Source organism: Chelmon rostratus, chromosome 7 (genome assembly GCF_017976325.1).
Source record: "Chelmon rostratus isolate fCheRos1 chromosome 7, fCheRos1.pri, whole genome shotgun sequence".
Taxonomy (NCBI): domain Eukaryota; kingdom Metazoa; phylum Chordata; class Actinopteri; order Chaetodontiformes; family Chaetodontidae; genus Chelmon; species Chelmon rostratus.
In genome coordinates, this window is record NC_055664.1 from 13,243,540 (window position 1) to 13,256,217 (window position 12,678).

The 12,678-nt window shown below is 41.6% G+C and overlaps 1 protein-coding gene across 1 annotated transcript in view; it reads left to right on the forward strand.

The window, feature by feature from the left end:
* Nucleotides 1-12,407, forward strand: part of LOC121608816 (cytoplasmic dynein 2 heavy chain 1) — a 106,927-nt gene extending 94,520 nt beyond the window's left edge. The window contains exons 90-96 of the mRNA XM_041940200.1: nucleotides 1,034-1,141; nucleotides 1,248-1,349; nucleotides 5,648-5,737; nucleotides 9,870-9,979; nucleotides 10,061-10,142; nucleotides 11,246-11,362; nucleotides 11,680-12,407. Coding sequence (XP_041796134.1) covers nucleotides 1,034-1,141; nucleotides 1,248-1,349; nucleotides 5,648-5,737; nucleotides 9,870-9,979; nucleotides 10,061-10,142; nucleotides 11,246-11,362; nucleotides 11,680-11,844 — 774 coding nt within the window. The 3' untranslated portion in view covers nucleotides 11,845-12,407. The remainder of the gene's footprint in view (nucleotides 1-1,033; nucleotides 1,142-1,247; nucleotides 1,350-5,647; nucleotides 5,738-9,869; nucleotides 9,980-10,060; nucleotides 10,143-11,245; nucleotides 11,363-11,679) is intronic.
* Nucleotides 12,408-12,678: the final 271 nt, after the last annotated feature.

Below are 12,678 nucleotides of genomic sequence, written 5' to 3' on the forward strand. Positions count from 1 at the left end.
TCCCCTGAAGTGCAGCTTGAATGCACATCCTTATGCATGCACACTATTTGTGTGTGAGCCTGTATGAGTGTGTATGACAAGACAAGACAGAGTGTGACTGCAAGACAGCAGATACTGTTTATTTGGCTTGGACATTTTTGAAGAGAGACAATGGCAGAGCTGTAGTCAAGCTGAATTTTTGCTCATTGTCTCATTTATCTCTCGCTCTTCATTGTCTGCAGTCCTACTATCCCTCTCTCCCCCTCTTTCCTCGTCTGCCTTACTGACTTGATGCGAGGAAAACAAAATAGGGTGCAGGTACAGAGTGTGATATCTGCAGCAGAATACAACAGAATACCAGTGTTTGTGTGTATTTGTTTTTTCTATATGTATTTGTGCTGGTACACGGATACAGACACCAACACTTGATGTACTTACAGTAGATCTCCGTGTTAACTAATGCACACAAATTGTCCCCCTGGTTTGCACAGCAGAGAAAACATTTCCTATTTGGTTGCGTTTTGTTATTGTGACATAATCAAGATAGGAAGAGATTAGTTTAGTTTATGTTGAGCAAACAAAACCCTCAGTGAACACTGGAAAGAAGTAATGGGAGAAATAAGTTGAAAGAAAACAGAGAGCATGCTGCTGCACAGCAATAGTTATAAAATGCATTATACATCTTACTCTAAATAATGTGTATGTGCTGCTGTGTCGCAGCCAGTTTGAGGTTGACAGTTTTGTTGATGTAGTGCCAACAGTGTTCCATTAATAAGAGGGGCGTAGAACAATGGACAAGTGTATGATATTATACAGCAAGCCTTGACACACTACAGCCAAAGGTAAAAAATATCTATAGCTCTGAGATCAATATAATATTAGAATATTTTCTGCCTTATAAGTACAAAAACACCTCTATCACCTTGCATTCTGCCCTCCCTTTTATCTCCTCTTTCTTTTTCTGTGTCTGTCTTAGAACATTTTTTAACATGACTCCAGCAGTCTGTCTGTCTGTCCTGTCAACATGCCAATATGTCTATCTACTATCTATCAGGGTTCTACTCTGATCCACCAGAAGGTGGCCCCACCAACAGAAGGTCAGGGGTCGCCAGTCCTGTCATTCATCGCTCTGGAGCAGTTCAACGCCATCCGCTTGGTCCAGGTTTGTCAGATAACCAGAGCTTTGCTCCCCCTGCATCACATTCATGTACCAATGCTCTAAAACTTGCACATTACATTGTACACTAAACTCTTAAGTGTTGTCACAGAGTATCCACCAATCCCTGGCTGCACTGAGCAAGGTCATCAGAGGGACACAACTGCTAACTCCTGAAGTCCAAAAACTGGCCACTGCCCTGCTCAATCAAGAGGTAAGAAAGAACCAAAGACTGATAAGATAATAAATGACAACTGAATGGTAAAATTGGACTTACATTGCACCTGGGACAGTGGTATCAGATTTGCACACTACAGCCTTCCTGTGTCTTGTAAGTTGTCTTTGACTCATCTCATCATAAAATATATATTTATGTTTGTCTGCTTGACTTACAGTGTGAAGTTTCTCTTCATTGTTTTAGAGGTGAAGGGTAAAATATTACCATACTGTGATGAAGTTGTGGCCACAGGGGCAGGCACACATACAGTATACAGAGCTTACTTGTGGACTTCTAGCAAACACAGCATGTATCCTAATGTGCGTCCCCAGGCTGAGAAGAGGACAAAGGGGATATGATGAGGTAGAGGAGGAGAGATGCACAATCAACCTTTTTCTCCTTCTATATTTGTGGTCTCCTGAGAGAAGCCTTGGGCGTAATTCCTTTATCACTGCTTTCCTCCTCTCTCTTTTTATATTAATCAGCAGGTCTTTACTCTCATCCCCATCTTTCTCCCAACCAACTTCCTCCAGTTTTTGTCTCTGATGTTTTCCTCTGTCTCTCCTGGTCTCTCTTCCCTCTGACATATTCCTTCTCTACAATTAGTGCTGTTAAATCACCAAGGACTCTCATGCTAGTCAAAAAATATTTAAAAATGTATGATTTCCATGTTTCTTTGTCTCTCTGGTACAAGCTTCCATAGATGAGGACAACTCATGCAGTGCATTATGATTGACCTATGTACACTACCTACTATAAAACAGTTGAGCTGTCCCCCACCTTCCTCTTTGACCTGAATGGTCCAAAGTATTGAGAACAGCTTTTTTCCCTAATGATTACTTTTAGGACTATATTAGGATGTTCTCTCTGTTGCAGCATTTCAATTAGTTGTTTGGTAGTCAAAAAGATGCGTTTTGTTTTTTGTTGTTTTTTCAGGGCTGTGCAGCTCAATGGGAGATGGGATTGGTTGGAACAAAAACACTTATGGTTGTCTTGTCGAAACTTAACTGCAGAACCTGTGTATCCTGTGCCATAATATAGAGAGATCTGTTGCTGTTCTAAGATGGATTTTACCCACTGTCCACTAAGAAGTCATTTCATTGGCCCTTTTTTTTTCTTCTAGCTTCAGCTCCACTGTTTAGGCCTTGTGGGATATGTGTACTCATAAAAAACCCATTTCAAGTCCTGTTGACTTATGTTCATTTCCTTGAGTTTCAGAAATTAAAATGATGACCCAAAATTTTGGCAAATGTTGACCTTTGTCTAAGTGATCTTCTTCTAGAGAGGAAGTCTCTACAGATTCAGGCCGATGTATTGAACAAAAATTGACTGGACCATTCTTGGTTGAAAAAAGTTTTGTAACTTTGGAAAAAGTAAGAGCTGCTCTCATCTTTATTTATTCTGCTTTATGTCCTGGCAATCCACAAAATCCTTGACCAAATCAGATTTACTACCAATAGAATTTAACACCTGATGACTGTGGTGACCCCAACTGGCAATGTTTTGCATCACTGTCAAAATGAAAACAAAGAAAACAAACTAATATAAATTCATTATTTTCTTCTAAGTTATCATGACTCTTGTGTATGTAACTTAAACCATCCAACCAACCAATGACCATCTTATCCAAGACATTTTGTTCTCATAATAAAGAAATCATTTGACAGTCTTCCATTGTCAGAAGTTATATCGCAAAGTGTAGAATAATTCTGTAGGTAAAGACAGTAAATCCTGGTCCATACCACCACCATCATTCAATCCCAAGAAATTATCTGTCAGATACCAACCTACCTGATGTTATTATTCTTCTTATTACTATTACTGTTATTCCTCTAACATTTCCTTTTAGTCAATGAACAAATTCAAACAAAGGCAAAATTACACATAATAATTCCACATACGGTAACAGGTGGTTGTTGCTACTGCTAAAAACACCATTATAACACAGAATGTGAATGAGGAATGAGTGAAGCCTCCAGTCATGTGCTATTATGTGTTTAGGCTTCCATAACTGATTAGCCCAGTTTCAACCAGAGGAGAGGAACAGAGAGAGCTGGTGAGGTGATTTATAGATTTGGAAAATGGATCAAGTGAGGGCTGGAATATTGTAAAAGTATGGCAGGCAGAGCTCTGGAGGTATCAGCTCCATTACCCCTCTCCTCAGCTGTGCAGTAAAAAATAATTAGAGGCTTTGAAACTACCCAAGCATCAGAAAAGAGTTGTAAGCTGCAAAGACATGAGGGCTGATGCAGAGATGGAATTTTAATTAAAGGTTAAAAAATCTCTAGTATCAGTCAATTTTTCAGTGCAAGTTGTAGTAATTAGCATGTCAGTACTGACTGTTTTTATTTTGTTTTTTTCATTGTGGTGATTTTCAAACAAACTGGGGTCATAAGCAAAAAGTCATCAAAGGAAACTTCTTATTCAAAACATCAGCGTGCCAACAACTCCCCACCAGCTACTTGGAGTTACCTTGGAGACTGAATTTGCACCAAGTTAATGCTTTGGCAACAAACTGTAATGCAAAATGACACGTGCATTCATCATGAGGTAATATGTGTAGTTATAAGCATTGATTGAGTATGAATGAATTCTTGGAGGAAATATTCAGTGATGTCTGCTTCAGACAAGTTTAAGAGTGCCCACCCCATCTCAGTCTATCTATGCCTTGTATGGTCTGAAATTGTACTAGGCCTTTAGATTTTTAGTTTTCACTAAATGCTGATTAAAATAATAACAAAATATTAGAATATGTGCTCCAGTTTGCTTTCAGTGGATACTAATAGCTCTGAAAGTATTTTTTTTTGTCTGGTATCAATAACATTGATTTAAAGTATTGGCAAATATTTGCTAATTGCAGTGACATCACTTAAGCCTGCATGTTTATCTCTTCACACACACACACACACACACACACACACACGCACACAGCAAGAGAATGACTGAATGGTTGACTTGCAGCTGAGAGACATGCAAGGTCCCTTTTAGCTTCATTTTGACTTCTAAGCTTGAATAACATCATATTCTGAGTCCTCAGTCTCCCACTGTGCATATTTGTGGAAGGCAGTTCTTTGATCTCTGTTGAACAGTTTAAGTAACATGGACTGCCTAACCTGTTCCAAAGCTAACAGCTGTCTACTGAGGGAAGCATTCTTTTGCCACCTACACACAAATATTGCATTTGTCAGTGTCTTCCATCTGAGCATTTCAAAACGACACATGAGAGTTTTGTAATCAGCCACCACTTCGGTTAAGGTGTGGTTAAGTTAGGCAACTAAAACTGCTTAGTTAACGTCTGGAAAGGTTCTCGTCTTTGTTAAAAAAAAATCTACATTTGCTGTACTTTTGTACATCCACCCCTCTTCACCCACGTTTTGCTGCGCCACAAAGACATCACTGTGCTTCCTGCTTCTCTTTGAAAAAATGAACAGTGCTGTCCGCGAAAAAACACCAGCATTTGTTGTTTTTCTGTGGAGGATTTTCTTTCTAAATTTATTTATTTTTGCCAAACCACTAAGGCAGTGCACCGTAGCAGAGTTAAATGTGCTTTTGCTACAGTTTTAGTGTGAGACAAAGCTCATGGGCAGATGGATAAATAGACAAAAGTGAGTCAAAGGAACTGTGCCATGTACTTACATGATGAGCAAGCCAGGCTGCCATATTTGTGTATGCAAGAGTCTTTTGTCACATTCTGCATATCTACAGACTCTCATCCTTTGATATCAGAAGTTTAGATGGACCTCTTACATCATAGTAAACAAGGATTTCGATTATGTTTTAGCAGGATCACAGTGGCAGTGCAGCCTAGGAGAGTGTATGCCCTTCAGTGGCACAAAGTTTAAATGTGTTTTTTGAATAGTTTCAAGGTGACCCAACAGGGTCCAGTACTGTCAAGTTTATCTCTTTGTGTTTCACAATTTAGTAACTGTGGTAGCCTTTTACGTTGGTAGGAGACAGGAAACATGGCTTTTAAGACTGCTTTAGTTTAAAAATAGCTGAGGGGCAAATCTAGCGACTTTTTGTGCAGGACATTAGCTGCTTTCCCTTGAAGAATGCCTTCAGCACAGCTCAGTGAATCTGCAGTCCTCCTGCATGCTGTGGCTCTCCTGATTGACAACTGCGCTCAGTCGACCACACAGCAGCCTGACTGAAGCACGTAGCTCACTGATTGCAGAAAGTTCACAGCCAAAATAACATGGTGCGCCTTTTCTTTTGCTGATACTTGTTATGTCTTTATTTCATTATGGCTCTAAATAAATTCTCATGTTCTATGTGCCTGTTCCTCTCTGTTTCAGTGCCCTTTAACATGGCAGAGTAAATGGGAGGGACCAGAAGAGCCAATGCAGTACATCAGAGCTGTAGTAACACGGGCTCTCGCCATACAGGTAACGCATGCATGTGTATACACTTACTCTCTTTCTCTGTTAGTCTATCTCTGTCTCTCTTCCTTTCTCCCACAATATAGTATGCACATGTAATAAGGCTAACACACATACCGCACAGCCATCTTTAACTGTGACACTACAATTTAATCCTTCTGGGACTGAAATTCACTCAGGTCTACTACAGTCAGAGGACCTCTGTCTTCAACAAAATAAATCTGGTAAAATTTCTGTGGAAAAACTGGCAGCAAAGGCATCTGCTGACGACCTCACTGGTTATTAAAAAACCCAGACGCCTCTGAGAGTCCTCTGTGGTACTACTCTCACGGGAGTGAGACATAAGAGGCCTAAGAATTTTATAATCAGCATTAGCATAATGATTGAGGGATCTATTTAAATCCATGGTGCATTTATATCCTACCGGGAGCCTCGTCCTTCAGTTGTGATGAATATTACGAGAGGACACTTTTGGAGTTCTTTAGTTTCAAACGATTTAAAAAGTGAGACCTTGCACCTCAGAAATCCTGTAATTGCCCCAGACCTTTTTCTGTTGTTTCCCCACATGACAAGAGTCCTTTGGCTGAGCTTTGGTCCAAGGACCAGTCATAAGTACTTTTAGGTTATGACTCAGAATAAAATTATTTATGACTGATCTCGGCAATGTGTTGACTAAAACCATGCCAGAAAAAAAATTCTAATGTTGTTTTCAAAAGCACTTCATAAATAAAAGCGGATTATTATTTCAAAGCATGAGGTTCTGGGAAGTGTTTGCCCTAGGATGGTGCCAGGAAATAAAGGTTCTGGCTGAAACTCCTCTCTGTCTCCTCTCGAATGTGTCTGACTGTACGCCTACCTCAATATGCTCTGGCTGACTAGAATACACACATACACATATGCATGCTCAGGAATTCTTTATTTCTCTGTGAATTTCATGCGTTTGAGTCGTGTGGGCGAGTCTCACTGCCTGTGTCTGTCTGTCTGTCTGCTGGCCGGCCGGCCTGCCTGCCTGCCTACCCATCTGTTTGTGTGTGTGTCTCCCTGTCTGCCTGCCTCTTTCTGCACTCCATCTGTCTTCATGTGTGCCTGTCTGCAGGCTGCACTGTCCTTAACTGTCTTTTTCTGTCCATCAGTACTGAGTGATATCTCTGTTAGCAGTGTGTCTGTGTCCTGTTAGCTAATCAGTCTAATAAAGGCGGAGACGGTCAGAGCTGCTGCTGAGTGGAGCTGCTGAAGAATAAAAAACTAACAGCATAGCAGTGCACCCCAGACGCGCAGGATGACCTTGAAAACACCCAAATGCTCACACACACACACACAGACACACACACGTGCACAGCTACTATGCATACCAACACACACCGGCTATGTGTGCATGTTTGTGTGCATCTGCCTGCAAGTATGTGCCTGTGTGAATGTGGGCATGAGCTTGCATTTCTGCATATTTTTTCTCTCTCATAATGCTCATCCTAATTTATCTCGAAAGCCAGTGCAGACTGATGCTGTGTTAAAAAGAAATCCATTTATAATAGAGATTGGATCAGATGTTTGCTCTTTCTGCCTCTATTTGTCAGCAATTTTCCTCACCTGACCTCCAAATCCACTTGTTTCTATGGTGATTTAGAGAAAACTGCCTACCTGTGAAAAAAAAGAAATGCAAAACAGGGCCCAGAATAGATCAAGGCTTCAATCTTAGGTCATCTCTCAAGGTTTAAGCCATGGCCACTGCAGCCATACAGGCTTATAGCCTGATAAACTTTGCTGTAAATGTAAACAGGACAGTGAAATCAGTTGCTGCCACTCTGCAACATTCACCCGAGAAGAATGGAAAAACATACAAACTCAGACTGTCTTGTGAGATATCCTTTAAGGTTAAGTCCTGAGTTGTGCCTTTGACAAGATTAACTAGTTTTTGCGGTGACACAGAAGGAGGCTGCTTACCTGATCAAAGCAGATGATGCTGAATAAGGCAGACTGGATCAACAGCATTGGATAAGGCTTTAGGGGGGTGTATTTCCCGTCATACAGATCCACACTGTGTATTTACAGTATGTCTGGATACAACGTTTGTTATCTTTTAGTATCTACTTACACACACACACACACACACACACACACACACACACACACACACACATCACTGTCTTTGAATGCATGTGCCAGCGTATGCCTAAAGGTTTGTTTCCACCTCAATGTACCCGGAACTTTTAGATCTAGGAACTACTTTCCAAAGAGCTGTTGTCTGTGTTTCCTTCACAGTCTAAAGACCTGTGAAGTTAAGAAAAATTGGTCAGCTAACACGACGGCTGTCTTCATGCATCTGTAACTATACAACAACGGGTCCTGGACGTCATTGATGATCCATCTGTCTTATGCTTTATTCTATAATGCCTGGATCAGACTACACAAATTTTTTTCAAGATTTTGAGATCATTTTGTCGTGGCCGACAAATTACCAGCATCGTGGCCGATCGTGAACAACAATCAGGCGTTTATACCCGTGTAGTGTGACATGCTAAACGACCCAGACGAAAAGGATAGCATGTCAGAATTTTGTCTTGACACGTCTAGTGTGACATCTCTCGCGACATGTTCCTGAGCGTTTGCCAATCAGGTGCGCAGAGAGGTAACCATGGCGAAGAGGAGGAGGAGGAAGCAGGCACTTCATCAGCCCAGTGAGTCGCGGCTGAGCTGTCATAACATCATCCCCAGTCCTTACTGCGGGAACATGCTCATCATTGCTAATTCCAGATCAGATGTTAAAGAAGCCTGTTTGATGCGATGACCACAGTCAAGCCTGCTTCTGTAGAATAAATAGCTCTGGAAATGTTGTACCTGTTGTAATTGTTATCTGGTTGCTACCCAATATATCTATAAATAATGAAGAATGGGCTGAAGTTGGGCTTTTTTCTTTCTTTCTTTCTTTTTTTTGGTACACAAGACCGCCAGCATCACACCCCCTGTCAGTTTGATTGACCGTTGCTTCACCCGCCTCCCCGATGACACCTGAACTCGTGGTTGTGATCGTGAAATAAGACGTGCTGTGATTGGTTGGGGTCATACCAGTCACCCAACCAAGATGCAGCACGAGTTTATTGCGCTGTGATCATTAGATCTGACACGGTGACCATCATCAAAGACAAAAAAATGTGTAGTCTGATCCCAGCATTACTCCATGTTGATGTGCTGCAGCACAATGAACAAAAAAACAAACTGATTTGTGATTGCAGATTTTTAACAATGGTGAGTGAAATAAAATGCTGTGAGCAAGGAAATGTTCAGCGCTGCAAGCCCCACCCCCAAAGTTCCCACAAAGTATTACCCCCCCCGAGCAGGGACTCTTTCGGAGGTTAAATAATGTCCCTGGAACTTGATTTAGAGCCTGCTCCCTCCGGTGGAAACGCACCAATGGTTCCTACACCCTGGAGACAGTTCCTACAGTGGAAATTCGCTTTAAAAATACAGTATTTACACATATCCTCACATGGAAATCTATATGTTATGCCTTTTCCTGTGTGTGTGTGTGTGTGTGTGTGTGTGTGTGTGGGTGCATGCACTCATTGTATTCCCATTAACAGGTAATTGGGGTTCAGTGTTATCAGTTCGTTTATGTGGTGATAAAAGGACAAGGGGACATTAAATACTGTATCGGCCACACATTTTTATTGACTTTATGTTTCGCCCTCTCCCTTTGTAACCCTATTTATCTCTCATTAACAAATACACACTGACTCGAACAGAAATTATGATCATTCCACTCAAAAATCGATGTGCTGTGAGAAAGCTGAAAACTAACTGAAAAGCCGAACACAATACAAACATTTACTATTTGTATTCTTTGTAACCAGGCTTTTCATGGTGAGACAGGGAATATTTAGAGCAAATATTTTAAGTATTCAGAGCCCGCTCTATTTGTATCAAATTTCACCACTTGAACTGAGGAAAACTGTATTCTCATTATCATCCATTGATCCACTAAATGTTTTGCCTGACTTCTGTGTGAAGCTGATTTTATGCCTGAGTTACGTGCTATCTCCGAGTGTTTATTTGTTATTTGCTGGGTTTTTGGTTCATTAGTCTGTGTGTCTGTCTGTGTGTGTGTCTCTGTGTATGTTTGTCTATGTGTGTGTGTATCCAGGGTTGGGTGGAGCGTGCAGGCAGACAAGCTCTTCTATCAGACACCCTAGATCTAGCTGAGCTCTTCCATCCTGACACCTTCCTCAACGCTTTGAGACAGGAAACTGCCAGGTAACACTGAATGCTTGTGGGTTTCTGTGAGACCGAGGCAGTATGAATGCCAAAGTTAACAACGTCTTTTTGTGGTTTTAGGTCCATGGGTTGTTCCATGGATAGTTTGGTGTTTGTCTCATCGTGGAGGAGTCCCATTGCGCAGGCCAAGCTCCAAGTCAAGGTAGGAATTACAACAAGCACACATTAACTCAGATCATGCACGCAGACAGCAGACACACACTGCTCCCATCCAGCTGCAGAATACTGGCGCTACGAACGAGGCAGACTCTGGCTGAGCGATAATTGGAAAATAATGGAGTAAAAGACTGCAAGAATGGAATACAGATGCAGATAAGAAGGCAGGACCTGAAAGGCAAAAGAAAGTTAGAAAGAGTTTGCTGCATATCCATCCTGCCGTTGAGTCACCTCCAGTCTCCTGTGCTTTCCTGATGCATTTGATGGGCACAAATTCAAACAGCTAAAGGAGTTGGAGCTCACATACTGTAAAAAAACATTCTTCTCTCTTTCTCTTTCATGTTCTCATTTAAGGGTGATATAATTGTACTGTCTGTAATTCAGATACTTTTAGGCATTTGTTTCTTTTCTGTCTTGCCAATAGAAAATTGGCCCGACTTGACTTGCACTTAGTTGAAATATACAAAGAGAGAGGGGAAGGGTGGGGGTGCTTAAAAAGAGGCTGCAGCTGCAGGGAGGGAAGGGAAATATTCAGACATCTGACAGAGAAAGAGAAAGAGAAAGGGGATAATTGTTGTGAAGCAATGAGCTCTCTTACACACACACACACACACACACACACACACACACACACACACACACACACACACACTGTAGCCTTTTCTGGATGGGTCTCTTGCTTTTTCTTGCCCAGATTATGGTGATTTAGTAGTTGTCTGTGTATGTTTGACTTGACGCCAGAGTTCCCTTTATTGTCTGGCCTACTGTGGAAAATCCCTGAGTCACTGGACTGAATTGACTCATGTAAACACTCACTCTCATGTACAGTGTGCATAACATGCTAGTTAATCTGGCAAGAGCAATCTGTGTCTTCATTTACATTCACTCTGTCCTATTTCCCTTCCCTTTCATCTCTTTATATCTCACCACACGTTTTGGCTCCGTCGTCCCGTCGTTCTGTTTAATCTGCTGCTGCTAACGAGCTCTCGTCTCTACGTCTCTTTCCCCTTCTCCTCAGTTTACAATCACCGTGGGGTTTTTTTGTCTTTTTGTCTGCCTCTCACACCGTCTCTGTCACTCTTCTTCCAGGTTGGAGGTCTCCAGTTGGAGGGTTGCAGTTTTGACGGTGTTCATCTTTGTGAGAACCAGCACGACTCTCCCAGTGTGTCAGCTGTCCCGCCCTGCTGCATGGCCTGGGTTCCACAGGTATGTATTTGTGTTTAAAATAGCACCATATTGTCGCTTTCGCCAAAAGAATTTATGTTCGTGAAACATGGACTGATAGATTTCAGCCCAAAGAACCATACTTGTGCCTCTGTTAGATTTATATTTTCTGCTATAGTCATGAAACTAACAGTGCTTTGTATTCAGGTCGAAGCACTTGTGTATCGTTTTACCGCAGTTTTTGATTGTACCTCAGTAAAAACTATAATCTACTTTGTCCTCCTAATACATGTAAGCTACTTAAATATACAGTAATTGTCCATACATCATTAATGTGTGTGTTCTGCGTTTCATCCTAGAACTCGCTAGCTGCTGACTCCACTGCATCAGAGGAGAGTATCTGGCTGCCTCTGTACACAAGCTCGGAGAGGGTGAAGGTTGTCACGCACATCTGTCTGCCCTGTGGAGCGAACCCCAACCAGTGGCTGCAGACCGGAGCCGCCCTCTTTCTCAAACAGCAGTAAAAGGACGTCAGCTCGGCGAGGGCAAGCACGGCAAGGGCTTTTACTGAGCATCGTAAGCCTTAGGTGGAGACTATGTTGCTGTGAAAGGCGGATTTGACTGGGGCAACACATAACAGGACAAATGATTAAATCTCCAAAAATGTCAGGCTCTGACACTGACACCGTCATTGTCTAATTAAGCATCTTAGCTTGGAGACCAAAAAGTGAAATAGTAGTTCATGTCGTTCATTTGCATAATATGATACAAAGGAAAGCACCAGAGGAGAAGAAAACAGCTTTGACTTTGCAGTGGTCTGAGTTTTGGTTTAACAACAACACTAATGCATGAATGAAAAACCTTTTCCTTTAATGGACCAGACAGCAAAATGGAGCAGCAGTAACATCTTTTTATCCACATAATATCCTCTGGACGTGTAACAAGCTTCTCCTACTGTCAGTCTCATAAAACACTACTACACTACACTCATCTTATACATCTCAGAAAATAGTGTCAAATCATCCAAATTTCATGTTGTATTTTGTGCAAATCTTTGTTTCTCATTATTTTGTTGCCTGAGTGTATTTTGGGACCTTATTTATTCAAAACAAAGATGAAATAAATGTTATTGTTGCTGTAATGTTTAGTAGTAGTCATCACTAACATGTTCTAGTGTGGTGGTTGCTGAGAAACTCTGTCTTACAAAACACAACACAGAGATGTGCATGTATGGGTGCATGCGTGTGCGTGCGTGTGCGTGTAGGTGTGGGCTGCGCTGACCCTCACACACATTATCAGTAGTCACAATTGTTCGGTAGTAAACAATACAGATCACAGTTCACTCTGCCTCTCACTGA